The following is a 15,089-nucleotide window of genomic DNA, read 5'->3' on the forward strand; positions in this document are numbered from 1 at the left end:
ACTGTTATCGAAAACAGTAAAGAAGGCTGATAAACGATTTGATCTATCAAAAGTTGATACTTAATACACCGTCTTAAGGATTATGCAGGTTATTAAGGCACAAGTGCACGTCAAAAGCTCCTGTCAATAGCATTGGTTCTTCGATTAACAATAAAGGGTCACTCAGACAGGTAACACAGGCTTATGTGCCCCATCCTAATGAAATCTGTGTGGACAGAGCAATCCCGTCTGATATTGTGAGAGGCTTTAACTCATTTTGAATTAACCAACGAAGTATACTCCAGTATTGAAATGTGGTTAAATGAAAATGGCATTAAAGGGCTTTCAAAGAAGAATACAGACAATCTAGAAGTCTAGATGTTGTGGCAGTCATAAATGCGTTTGGCCATCTCTTAGCTAATCATTAGACTTAAATGCATTGATTGCCATCGCTGCACGCCAGCTGATCGCGTGTGATAGCGTTGGTTTGGCTGAACCTTTAAAGATATAAATAATGAAAATTAAAAATTAGAGAAAGTAAAATAATCTCCGAAAAACAATAAAATGCCTAACGTGAACGTCTTGTTTATAAAATTCTAAAATACTTAAGATTATGCCATCAGACTCCCAGATAAAAATAATGGTGTCATTTTGTACACAAGCAAATTTGCCTTCGCCAAGAAAGGTTCCCGAACGCAGATTTATAACACAAACAGCAATTTAATTTTCCAAAGCCCTACAAAAGGAGTTGTTCAAAGTTACTGCTACAGTTTCTTGGTGGTTTAATTACGGCCATCATAAATATTGTTGCTGCTAACCAGCTCGAAGTTGCGATCGTTAATCAATTCGCATACGCCTGGTGGCTGCATACATTGCACCGTTTGATTAGGAAGGAATAAATGATCACTCTATTCTGTAGGCCGGTATTACTTTGGAAGTATGCGCTGGAATGTCTTACAGTTTTCGCGGCTTGGTTTTAAAACTCTGGAGCTAATAGAAGAAATTGTACGTTTTTTTTAAATTATTTTTTGCTACAAAACTACTTGTATTTAAACTAATCTAATCATCTTTAAAATAATGAACGCCGTACACTGTGCTTGCGTTGACAAAATTGCGTACATTCAGGTTTACTTTTGTCCGTGTCAAGAAATAACTGTTAGGCTGAGTTGCACCACCTAACTTTGACGGCAACTAGGTATAACCATAACCGGTGTTTTTTGTATGGAGTTTGACAGATTTTTGACGTTTGTCACAGTTAAAGTCAGATGGTGCAACCCAGCCTTTGTGTAAACTCTCCTGAGTAAAATAATTATCTTAATTCGATATTTAGTTTCTACTTGTAAAAAGTGTTTCGTTTTCAAATGACTATACATTTACTTTTTTAATTTTATATAGTAGTATTAATAATACAGCCTCACTGTAACATGACGTCACTTGCCTCGCTGCAGCTGTCTGGAGCTTAGCTTGCAATCTGAGACAGACTAATCCACCAGATTGGATGCACGTTGCGTGATGGCGACCGATGACTTTATGACCGGCTTAAGCAAATACAAACTCCCATTACGAAACAATGACGTAGCATATACGTACAGCACATGGCACTTTTTTGCTACAAAATTGCACCTATAAAAAAGCATTGGGGGATGCCTTTTATGAGCAGGCAGTGGACGTCCTATGGCTGATATGACAATGTTGATGATGATGATGAAAAAGGACAGCATATCAAGCCAAACACTATGGCATCTTGTAGTTGTTACTGATGTAAAGTTCTAATAATGTGTAGTCTTTTGTACTGGTGACATTTATGTGGAGATGCGCTATCGACGAATAAAACACTATTTAGTGTCCCCAGCTCGAAATAATTCACAGCAATTTAAGTTTGCTTATTTGTGACATGATTGTAATTATATTTTTTTTTTCCTTGTTCCAGATAAGGCACCATCAGAAGCGACGTTTCGCGGCGCCGAGTTCCTCTCGTACGACCTCACGCAGACCGGAGGGGAGCCCATCGTCAGCACACAGGACGCCCTGACGCTGTACTTCAAGACTCGACAGCCTAACGGATTACTGTTCTATACTGGTTAGTTTCCTCTTAGTACGGTCTCGTAGTTTAGTCAGAATTCTTCTTGCGACCTCGTGCAGCCAATTTGTCAGCACACAGGATGCCCTGACGCTGTACTTCAAGACTCGACAGCCTAACGGCTTGCTGTTTTATACTGGTTAGTTTTCTCTTAGTACGGTCTCGTAGTTTAGTCAGAATTCTTCTTGCGACCTCGTGCAGCCAATTTGTCAGCACACAGGATGCCCTGACGCTGTACTTCAAGACTCGACAGCCTAACGGCTTGCTGTTTTATACTGGTTAGTTTCCTCTTAGTACGGTCTCGTAGTTTAGTCAAAATTCTTCTTGCGACCTCGCGCAGGTTAAAGGAAAGCCAAATGTCAGCATCCAAGACGCCCTGACGCTGTACTTCAAGACTCGATAGTCTAACTGATTGCTGTTCTATGCCAGTGAGTATTTTCTTAGTAGTCTCGTAGTTACCTAAACCAATGGTCAATTTTCTCCTAGTAAGATTTTGGTAGTTTTTAAAAAGTACTTAATTTACCAAGGTGTATTGCAGTCTACTTCGAGTGACAGCGTACTGGCTGCAAATAATATTTTTTTATGAATATCTATAGTTTTTTGTTTTTTTCTCCATATTTACTCTCGCGCAGTTTCTTTGTGTTTTAATGCACAAAACTATTTAGTATCTAAAATTATGATTATTTTAAACACATGCTCGAGACAGTTAAAAAAGTACATTACTTAAACTGACAAGAGCATTAAATCGAATTCTTTTTTTTTTCAAATTTATTCCAGTATAACTAGGTAGGTATGCCCAAGTGTAGTGCGTTTAAGACATCTCATTTCCACCTGTAATTCTAGTCTCTCTCTATTTATAAGCATTTACAACTTATGTGTCCTTACTATTATTCTAAGATATCCTCAATGTTCCACGACTAAATCCAAATTCATTTCCAGGTCATGAAGCCGACTACCTCAATCTGGCAGTCCGGGACGGTGGCGTTTCCCTCACCATGGGGCTTGGCAATGGCAAGCAGGAGATGCACATCAAACCGGCGAAAACCAGATTCGACGACCATCAGTGGCATAAGCTGACAGTCCATAGGAGAGTGCAAGAGGTACGTTAAAATTTTAACTCTTTAACCGGAGACTGTATCCTTTAGCAGACTGCAACCAAACGCCCTTTGAGCTCAGTGGGCTGAGTGTGAGTATACATCACTGAGTGTGAGTGTGAAAATGTATGAAAATTTTAGTTTTTGAACGTTTCCCGCTAGGGGCGCTGTACAATCCGTCATACATTTAACCCTAGAGTGCTCGCGCTATGAGCATTTTGCCGCCCTCGGCAAAAAAATCGAGTTATTTTCTACACGATGCGTTTGTTAAAGTCAAGCGTTTCAGTAGCTGCCTCCCCATACTTCACCTCCATGTATTAGAAATTAGAAGAAATTTAGTGCGCAGGTGACCGCAATAGAGAACGATTGTTGAACGTATGTCACGTTTTGCGGCAAATTGCTCACTGCGCGACTACTGACGTAAGTAAAATTTGTGTGTCTGGTTTTTAGTGTAGTTGGAANACATCCAAACTTTCGCATTTATAATATTAGTAGGATAAATTATTGATAGCTAAACAATGTAGTTAATTTATTTTTTTCCAAACAAATTCAGCCATAATCAGACACAAAATTAAGCAACAACACGGTTTTAAGTGACAAACATTATTCTTTGGCGCAAAATTCCTTTAAAAATAATCACTGAATCAAGAAATCAGAAACTGTCAATGAATAGACCATTGACCCGTTTTTTTTTTATTATTTCATAAAATCCGTCTTCAGGTCGCCACAGAACAAGGCCTCGCGAAATCTGTCTTGCCCACATCAAATTTAGGTCTTGCCCCGCCACTGCGCGTCAGTGTGTACAGAAAGTTCTGCGAACGTTGTTTCGAGAGTCAATGAGGTAATAAAAGTTGCGGACGTAAACGTGGAATGTTTCGTTTTTGTTTGCTAGTTTTGGGTTGTGTTAACAACGAAAACAACACAGTAAGGCTTGTTCTCACGGATATCCAGTTTTGCGGGATCTAATAATGCATTATACCGCAAAACTGGACATATTATGTGTGTTTGAAATTCGAATTCAAATTCGAAATGATCGGTTTTACGGGACACTGCAAACGGGATGTTCGTGTGAACGTTAATATTAATAAAACACGTATACATGCAGAAGGGGATCCCGCAGAAACCAGTTTCTGCAAAAAACGGCATGTCTCCATGAGGACAAGTCCACGTGTGTGGTTACACTACGATTATAGATGGGTCTTGAGTGTAAGCACATCAAATATTAAACGCGTCTGACTCTAATGGATAATGCATGTTAAGCGATCGATTCTGTCAAGCCATCTTCAATCTAACTAATGGTTCTTACACGGTCATGGCGGAGTCGGTTTGATACTTGAATAAACCACAGAAGATTCAAGATAAAAGCTTTTGATCAAAGAACATTTTCAAATATGTATGACAATCCTAAATTACTGGATCCCGGAAAACTGGACTGTCGTGTGAACACACATTATGTGTGTTTAAAATTCGATTTACAAATTCGAATTGATCGGTTTTTTGCGGGACACTATAATTAGATACACTAGCTAGGGGATGTTTGTGTGAACATTGATAATTATTAAAACATGTATACTAACGCCCGTATTCACAAACAGTACTATGAGGTCAAAGAATGCGCGTGGACGCACAGGGTCACACGGGAACTAATCACAGAGCTCTGTTCAACGCTGTGCGTTCGATTTGCTGCATCTCTTAGCAAGCATCGGTTGTGAATACGGGTGGTGTGTTTGAAATTCGATTTACAAATTCGAACGGACTGTTTTTTATTGGGACACTACAAACGGGATGTTCATGTGAACATTGATAAATTTTATTAAAACATGTATACCTACTAAGCTACTAAACGGGACCCTGCATAAAAACGAGATGTCTCCGTAGGAACATCATCGTCATTATCATCATTTCAGCCATAGGACGTCCACTGCTGAACATAGGCCTCGCCTCCCCCAATGATTTCCATGTTGATCGATTGGTAGCCCTAATTAATAAAAGTAGAAGGTTTTTATTTGTACTTATATGATAAGATGACGTGGCACACACGTTATATTAATTTGACGTTCACCGCAGGGAACTGTTTTAGGACCTATGTTATTCATCTTTCATATTAACTGTTAGTGCGCCGTAAAAAAGGTAATTCAGTTTATTTTCATGGCGTCTGATAAAAAGAATAATAAATTAATATTTTATTTATTTATTTACACATTATTGCACGTAAATTTGGGAGTTTATGCCAATAGCTTAGGATTAAAACATGATTTTATAGCCAATTTTATGTCCACTACTCAAAATTATTTTATAGTAATTTTCATGACTAACCAATTTTTATTTATTGAAAAAATATACAGACGAAATGACAATATTTGACATAGGTCTGACTGATACGAATTGCTACTGTGTTTGTTACCATAATAACTCATGGGAAACCCAGTTGCGTAACTTTTATTGAAATTTTAAGGGAGAACAAACCCATATCCGTAAGTTCTGCCCACCCTTACGATTCGGCAACTTTTAGGTAACTTTGTTGGAAACGGATTTAGTTAATGCGCGACACAAACAGTAGAGAACATGACCCGTTAATGTAACTTTCTTGAGGTCGCGTGACCTTTCAACACAATGTCTGGCCACTTGACCTTTATTCCTGGAAGCTTAAGGTTTCGTTTAACAAGCTTTTGACTATGGAAGGTCACCTTAATTACTAATTTGGTTAGTTCGCTTGTTGTTTTGTTATCGCTTATTTCTGAAACTTTTCCTTTTCTGCTTCGCACTTTTGTAGGTACCTACTTATTTTTATCGTGTAAGATTTTAGTTTGATTAGAAACGCCTACACTTCGTGCTAAACTAAAGTTTAACTATTATTAGTTGAACAGATTATGTGCTTGATATTAATTGCATCAAACCGAACTCATTATTGTTTTGAAAATGCGATACCGAGCTCTTGTAAAATCATTGTATTTTTTTTTTATTTATGATTGTCTTTTCATACTTACTTACATTTTATTTCATATCATGATGCCTCTTACATTGTGAATCTACAAATTACCATTAACCAACCAGCATCTTTAATCCTACAATGTCTAAAGATGCAGTGATTCTTTAACACGTATTTTGACTCTTCTACAGGTACTATAGAACAAGTTTTAATATACACTTTTTAACTAAAATTCCTTGACCCGAAACCCAAGTTTTTTTATCATTATGCAGAAATGATTAAGGTCTTTTATTAGCTTTTTCGCAGTGACTCAAATCCGACGTGAAATACTCCCGAGGGACTCTTCCAACTAATCTGACCCTAAACTTTGTCCTCGAGCATTCTTTAAGAACAAAGAAGTTACTTTTACATTACTACGGAAATTCTTTTAATTCCTTCATGAGTTACCGCTGAATTACCAGGCTCAGCCTTTGGAATTTACGGAACTATGATATTTATTACTGTTGTTAGAAAGTTTAATTTACTTTTCAGTCGTTTTATCGTTGAATACAATTACATATTTCCATTCTTATAATTTTAAAATTGCTTGTAAATTGATAATTAGGTATATGCGGGTTGCAGATCAAGAGTTAAGCTAAGTTGCAGTTTTCCTTAGTTTTGTGGAAACTGCAAAGAATACAATTACTATGGAAAACTGCGTCAGCTATACGAGTGAAGCTAAACTTCATTAGCTTAACTCGTGGTCTGTAACTCGCATGAATTCTGTCATGTATCAAATATCTATATTGCTATGAATATCTATCTATGGCTAACTGTTACTCAAAACAGTAAAGAAGGCTGATAAACGATTTAAATTATCAAAATTTGTATACACCGTCTTAGGTTAAGGGCACTGGCTAGATTTTATAGCCACCATTTGAACCCTGTTTATTTATCAGCTCGAAAAGCAATGATATTTTTTAACATTGTGTCACCTCTATAAGGTTAAGGATTATCCAGGTTAATAAGGTACAAGTGTACATATAAATTTATTGGAGTCCTGTCAATAGCATTGGAGTCTTGATCAACAGTAAGGGGCCACTCAGGTAACGCTGGCTTAGTGCGCCCCATCCTAATGAAGCCTGTGTGGACAGAGCAATCCCGTCTGATATTGTGAGAGGCTTTAACTCATTTTGAATTAACCGACGAAGGGTATATCCTTCTGGATGCTGGAGTATACTCAAGCTTTTGAAATGTGGTTAAATTAAAGGTTGGCTGGGGATGTTATAGCGCTTTTAAAGAAGAATTCAAGTCTTCTAGAAGTCTAGATGGTGCAGCAGTGTTTGGCCATCTAATCTGGCCAAAAAGGTACAAAAGTGTACCTAAATGTTTGCAATGTTATTAACACAAACATAGTGTACTACGGTGTTGATATAATATGATTATTATTATTTATTATTTCAAATACAAGTAGTTTTGTGCCAATAAGTATGTACCGATACTATTTAAAAATGCAATAATGAGTCATTTATACAATATTATCTACAAACTTTTGAAATCAAGTCGCGACAACTTTAAAACACAACGCGCACTTCCAAAGTAATACCGGCCTACAGAATAAAGCCATCATTTATTCCTTGCTAATCAAACGGTGCAATGTATGCAGCCACCAGGCGTATATGCGAATTGATTAACGATCGCAACTTCGAGCTGGTTAGCAGCAACAATATTTATGATGGCCGTAATTAAACCACCAAGAAACTGTAGCAGTAACTTTGAACAACTCCTTTTGTAGGGCTTTGTAAAATTAAATTGCTGTTTGTGTTATAAATCTGCGTTCGGGACGAAGCGTTCTCGGCGAAGGTAAATTTGCTTATGTACAAAATGACACCATTATTTTTATCTGCGAGTCTGATGGCATAATCTTTAGTGTTTTATAAACAAGGAAACAAGATGTTTACGTTCGGCATTTTATTGTTTTTTGGAAAAATAACAATTTTACTTTGTCTTAATTTTTATTATTTATGTCTTTATGAAATAACTCAGGAGAGCTGAGTTATTATCTTAGTTTGATATTTTTTTACTTCTAAGAAGTGTCTTATCTCTAAATGACTACATATTTGTTTTTTTAATGTTATCAAACAAACTTTCGCGTTTATAATATCAGTAATATACATATAAATATCAACAATAGCCTTACTGCAGTGCTGCCATCACTTGCCTTGCTGCAGCTGTCTGGAGCTTAGCTCTCAATCTGAGACAGACTAATCCACCAGATTGGATGCACGTTGCGTGATGGCGACCGATGACTTTATGACCAGCTTAAGCAAATACAAACCCCTTTACGAAACAATGACGTAGCATATACGTACAGCACATGGCATTTTTTGTTGCAAAATTTGCACTTAGGTATGTAAAAAGGTCGCAAGCCGCTACCAACCAATAAATAGACAGCATTGGGGGATGCCTATACTCAGCAGTGGACGTCCTATGGTTGATATGACGATGTTGATGATGATGATGAAAAAGGAGAGCAAATGAATCTAAACACTATGGCATCTTGTATGTGTAATTGTTACAGATGAAATGTTCTAAGAATTATGTGTAGCCTTTTGTACTGATGATGACATTTACGTGAAGATGAGCTGTCAACGAATAATAATAATAATAATATATTTTATTGNTATATATATTAATAAAATACATTTAAAAATCCGCAGTAAAATGCACGTCTATACTTGATCACATCCAGGGGGGAAGAGGATAATAATAAACTATTCAGTGATTTAAGCTCGGAATAATTCACAGCAATTTAAGTTTGCTTATTTGTGACATGATTGTAATTATAATTTTTTTTTCCTTGTTCCAGATAAGGCACCATCAGAAGCGACTTTTCGCGGTGCCGAGTTCCTCTCGTACGACCTCACGCAGACCGGAGGGGAGCCCATCGTCAGCACCCAAGACGCCCTGACGCTGTACTTCAAGACTCGCCAGCCTAACGGCCTGCTGTTCTATACTGGTTAGTTTCCTCTTAGTAAGGTCTCGTAGTTTAGTCAGAATTCTTCTTGCGACCTCGTGCAGCCAATTTGTCAGCACACAGGATGCCCTGACGCTGTACTTCAAGACTCGACAGCCTAACGGCTTGCTGTTTTATACTGGTTAGTTTCCTCTTAGTACGGTCTCGTAGTTTAGTCAGAGTTATTCTTACGACCTCACGCAGATCAAGGGAGAGCTAAATGTCAGCACCCAAGATGCCCTGACGCTGTACTTCAAGACTCGACAACCTAACGGCCTGCTGTTCTATACTGGTAAGTTTACTCTTAGTAAGGTCTCGTAGATTCTGAGTTCTTCTTGCGACCTCGCGCAGATCAAGGGAGAGCCAATGTCAGCATAAAAGACTCGAATGTCGCTGTACTTTAACGGCCTGCTGTTCTATACCGGTGAGTATTTTCTTAGTAGACTCGTAGTTATCTAAGCCGTACGACCTAAACCTCATTGTCAGCACCCAAGACGCCTTGACACTGTATTTTAAAATTCGACAGCCTAACGGACTGCTGTTATATGCTGGTTAGTTTCCTCTTAGTACGGTCTCGTAGTTTAGTCAGAATTCTTCTTGCGACCTCGTGCAGCCAATTTGTCAGCACACAGGATGCCCTGACGCTGTACTTCAAGACTCGACAGCCTAACGGCCTGCTGTTCTATACCGGTGAGTTTACTCTTAGTAAGGTCTCGTAGTTTAGTCAGAGTTATTCTTACGACCTCACGCAGATCAAGGGAGAGCTAAATGTCAGCACCCAAGATGCCCTGACGCTGTACTTCAAGACTCGACAGTCTAACTGATTGCTGTTCTATACCGGTGAGTATTTTCTTAGGCCCAGTTTTTTGATTCATAGTTAAAATAACTAATTGTTAAATTTTTCTACTAATGGTTAAATATTAACAAAATGTAAACAATTAGTTAAAAAATGTACTAAAAGTCAAGCTAACCATTATTGTTCGAAAAACATTTTTTTCTGATATTTAACCATTTGTCATTTGACATCTGCCAAATTTGACTATTGGTTATTTTAACTACGAATAAAAAAACTGGGCCTTAGTAGAGTCTTGTAGTTACCTAAACCAAAGGTCAATTTTCTCCTAGTAAGATTTTGGTAGTTTTTAAAAAGTACTTAATTTACCAAGGTCTATTGCAGTCTACTTCGAGTGACAGCGTACTGGCTGCAAATAATATTTTTTTATGAATATCGATAGTTTTTTGTTTTTTTCTCCATATTTACTCTCGCGCATATTTAGTATCTAAAATTATGATTATTTTAAACACATGCTCGAGACAGTTAAAAAAGTACATTACTTAAGCTGACAAGAGCATTAAATCGAATTCTTTTTTTTTTTCAAATTTATTCCAGTGTAACTAGGCAGGTATGCCCAAGTGTAGTGCGTTTAAGACATCTCATTTCCACCTGTAATTCTAGTCTTTCTCTTTAGTTATATTACAGCTTATGTATCCTTACTATTATTCTAAGATATCCTCAATGTTCCTCGACTAAATCCAAATTAATTTCCAGGTCATGAAGCCGACTACCTCAACTTGGCAGTCCGGGATGGTGGCGTTTCCCTCACCATGGGGCTCGGCAATGGCAAGCAGGAGATGCACATCAAACCGGCGAAAACCAGATTTGATGACCATCAGTGGCATAAGCTGACAGTCCATAGGAGAGTGCAAGAGGTATGTTAAAATTTTAACCCTGTAACCGGCGCAGACTGTATCCTATAGCAGACTGCAACCAAACGCCCTTTGAGCTCAGTGGACTGAGTGTGAGTTTGCATCACTGAGTGTGAGTGAAAATGTATGAATATTTTAGTTTTTGAACGTTTCCCGCTAGGGGCGCTGTACAATCCGTCATACATTTAATGCCAATTTTTGACGCGCTCGCTAGTGAGCGCGTTTGATGTAAACTCACACTAGGCCCTCAGAACCTTTGAGTTCAACAAACTACGAGCACACAATTTAGGTACAATAAAACCAAAATCTTAGAAGTGCCAAAGTAAATAAAACATTTTAACTGTCTTAGGGCTGATTTTTCAACCGTCGGATAACTTTTAACTGAAGAATAAGTTTGGCACATTGACAGTTTTAATATGGGAAATATGTGTGTGTGTATATGTGTTCCTTTTCTTCTGTTATGTTATTTGTTTGGTGTGCAATAAAGTGTATTTATTATTATTATTATTATTTTATGTCAAAACAAGTTTATTCTTCCGTTAAAAGATATCTGACGATTGAAAAATCAGCCCTTAGAGAAAAATACGAGTATGTTTTGTTTGTTTTGAACTTTATGCTGTCTCAATAAAGTTCATTCGGTGGCCACTATTAGGTAAAGGTTCGTAAGGTAAAAATCGTAAGAGCTCTTAATTTTGGATATCTTCCAATAAAAAGGTTGGATTTTTTAGATTCATATTCATTCAAATTTAGGTCCCGAGATCAATTCCTAGAATTCCAATACATAAATGAAAACCTTTTCCCTTTTATTACAAAAAAGTTAAACACGCGATGAAAACTAGTTATTTCCTTATTAATTGTCAATTGAAACTAGTGATCAACGCGAGTTTAATTTTTTGAAAAACAAGTCAGTTTGTCTAATTTGTGAAGTTGTGTCCTTGGATACGTAAACCCTGGGGGCATGCATTTCATTCATTTCTGATTGATTTGAATACTTAAAAAACGTGGGTACCTAAATTTTTTGATGAAATTGGTTCGTTAGTGTTATTTGTCCATTAGGACATACCAATTCATTCTGAGAACAAGAAATTCAAGGTGACAAACGCCATTACTTGCGTAGGTGTATGAGTTTTCCTAATGACGCCATATTTCCACGTACAGCCTAGAATAGTAAACTAAATCGATGACCAAAGGATTCCCAGAAACGTAATCTATGGCAATAATGACTTGTGGATCGATGGAACATGAATAAAGTACAAATTGTCGCATTAAAACCTTAATTGGTACACTTATGGTTGACCTAGTTTGTTACAAAAGTATTTGAATTTTTAATAACAAGTCGCTAATTGTTTGGAAAATTTAAAGTACCACAATAAATTATTATATTCCACGTTTTACGATACATTAAAAATGTAATGTGTGTGTTCTTCCTAAATGAAGTCTAATGTGTCATTTGCCTATTTTTGTCCTGTTCTCAATGAATAAAAATAATTTATTTCGTAACAAAATTTCACGTCAAAGCAAATTATATGAAACACAGAAAATAAGGTTGATATCGCAAACCCATTTTACGTAAATACATCATTATAGTATCAACACAATTACCAAAAAAGCGAATTCGGGTCCCACCCGAGGGTAATTTAAAAAACAAACATGTAAATTCAATGAATCCCCAACATGGCCATTATGTTGAGAGCTCTTTGTATTCGGAATAGAATTTCAGTTGAATCAAAATTAAGCTTTTCGGGGTGACCTTGAAGTTTGGGCAAATGAGGCTTTCGTGAGTTGGCATCTTTTGGCCAAACTTGGTTCTACCCTTCGAAGTGCTTGTATGAACCAGAATATTTGGGCAGAGACAAAGCCTACGGTTCCTATACAAGAACCTTTCATGGGTCCCTAAAGACTTTGATAAGCGTGGCAACATAAAATGTTCTTGATCCCTGCCCTGCCATTTTGTTAAAAGGATGGAGTATTAAACATAAATGAGCATTAACGTCTGGTTTTGCGGTTAATTTTGCATTTACGGCTTTAGCTCGTGTTTCTTGGCTAAGAAGATTTTGTGGAGAAGTGAAAGTTTTCTTACATGATTGCGTTTCTGCGCTGCTACGAAACTTACTTATTAATATGCTTTACCGTTCGTCAGTGCAGATAATAATAATGTACCTACTGTTAAAATGTAAATTACTTTACTAATGGTAACTAAAGGTAATACTTATGTGAACATTACTAAAAATACCATATACGTCACAGTGTATCCACGTACGTAATTTCAAAAATAAGTTAATTTCCATGTAGGCGTTCGCTCAATTAGTTATGGTGGGTGAGCGATTGCAGCATGGGTCTGTAATTGCTCAATTTCGTGTGCGATAAATTTCACTCGAACCGCTCACCGGGTAAATAATTTGCGTATTAGTTCGCACCAGGTGAATCCAATTCCAGATCTCGTCTGTCTGGATTAATACCCGGATTAGGTTTATTTTTGGAATTTCTATTAACTGGTGATCAGAAAATTGAAATTCTATCTTATGTCCATTCGTTGAAAATTAAGATTGAGATACAGGTCTAGTTAGGCTATGGGAGTTAAATTTAAGGTGTACTCGAAACACTTAAGTTATATGAACGATTGCAATGTAATCTACACTAATATTATAAAGAGGAAAACTTTGTTTGTTTGTTTCGTTGTAATGAATAGGCTCAAAAACTACTGGGCCGTTTTTAAACATTCTTTCACTATTCGAATGCTACATTATCCACGAGTAACATAGGCTAAATTTTATTTTGGAAAAAATAGGGTTCCGTAAAATATGTAGATAATGTAGTCCACGCGCGCGAAGCCGCGGGCGGAAAGCTAGTTTTTAATAAAATAGTATCTCCTTCTAGATTGCGACAACACAAACATTTTATATGATTATGTAACAGTCATATCACTGTTTACAATGAAGAATTGAAATAAATATACGTTACTTAAATGCCAATTTTTACTAGGCTTCAGGTTTCGAATAAAAAATCACCCTCTACGTGCCGAATGATGAATGAAACCTATAATTGAATCGGCGGATCGATCTCTTAACCCTTAGAGCACGTCAGGGCACGATGACAATATGCCCGTCAACGTCGGATTTATCCCGAACGCTGTCACTCTTCCGACGGCTATTGCTCCCGCATACATAGGTCCCGGAGGACTTTTTAATAAAAACATCCGATATTTATCCATTCGGATCGTCCTTGGCCCATCAGGGATGGAAAATACGAGCCTGGAAACGTTTAACAGGATTCCGGTCGTGTCGGTTGATAATGGTGGGCGAAAAAAAGAGCTCTTTTTATTTTATAAACGGGTTTTGTCACGTGAGAGTATTGCCAGGTTTTTTGTAATGTGTTTCGTATTTGCTTATTTTTTTTCAGATTATACGCTCTCCCAATACCAAGATATGAATAGTCACTGTGATTGTATCTATCTGTCATATTACTATTTAAAAAATCAAAGCATGTCCACGATTCGACAAGTCAATTTACGATAAAATATTATGTTTGCTCAATTAAAATAACCCCAAATATGCAAACTTCAATGTAACAAATCCATTACCGCCAGTAGTTTATTTTCGTCACGGATAATAGTTTTGATCCAAGAGCCTATTGTATTAATTATGCATGTAGGTCTTTGCGGTTGTGTCGTGGCCGTAAAGGGTTAACGCAGAGCCGCGGGTGCTCTATGGGTTTATGCTAAATGTGGGATAGTGAATGATGGGTTTAGGAATGATATACCTACATTTGTTTTTAGATGTAAATGTGTTTTTGTTCACGGATACTAAGAACTGTAGAGACTCTAAATACTAATTTGTCAACAGATCTTTCTTCTCATTAGTTGCCTGAGATAGGCATGTCTTAACGATTTTTACTGAGCATTGAAGTTAAGTATGTCTAGGACCTACTTATTGCATGTCTTAGTCGATAATTTTTGAAAGAAGAAATAAAAACTGACGTTAAATTGCTTAGTTAGAGATATAATTTAAATTACTGACATTATTTTATTTTGTTACAGATCACACCACTGACTAGCTTTTGCAGGGTAAGTAAAACATTTAGGTCTTGTTGACTTAAGTCAACATATCTAGGTTGTAATAGCTCTATTATTTAGAACATAAAAAACACTTTTTGAATCACAAATTCAAGGCAGCAATTAAGAAGCTTATTTTCATTACTTTTTATTTGATGAAAAACAAAAAAATAACTTCCAATAATAAAATTGACCCACCTACACATTGCCTAGCAATTATATTGGTAAACCAACCATGATATTGCCTCTATTTT

General features: G+C 36.9%; 1 protein-coding gene across 1 annotated transcript in view; it reads left to right on the forward strand.

Annotated features, from left to right (window-relative positions):
* LOC114364883 (neurexin-1a) overlaps positions 1–15,089 on the forward strand; it is a 103,945-nt gene that overhangs the window by 38,201 nt on the left and 50,655 nt on the right. Inside the window, exons 2-4 of the mRNA XM_028321238.1 lie at positions 1,910–2,059; positions 10,627–10,787; positions 14,821–14,847. Of these exons, the coding sequence (XP_028177039.1) occupies positions 10,683–10,787; positions 14,821–14,847 (132 nt within the window). The 5' untranslated portion in view covers positions 1,910–2,059; positions 10,627–10,682. The remainder of the gene's footprint in view (positions 1–1,909; positions 2,060–10,626; positions 10,788–14,820; positions 14,848–15,089) is intronic.

This window comes from Ostrinia furnacalis, unplaced genomic scaffold (assembly GCF_004193835.3).
Source record: "Ostrinia furnacalis isolate ACB-3 unplaced genomic scaffold, ASM419383v2 OfSCF7487, whole genome shotgun sequence".
In the NCBI taxonomy this organism is placed as follows: Eukaryota; Metazoa; Arthropoda; class Insecta; order Lepidoptera; family Crambidae; genus Ostrinia; species Ostrinia furnacalis.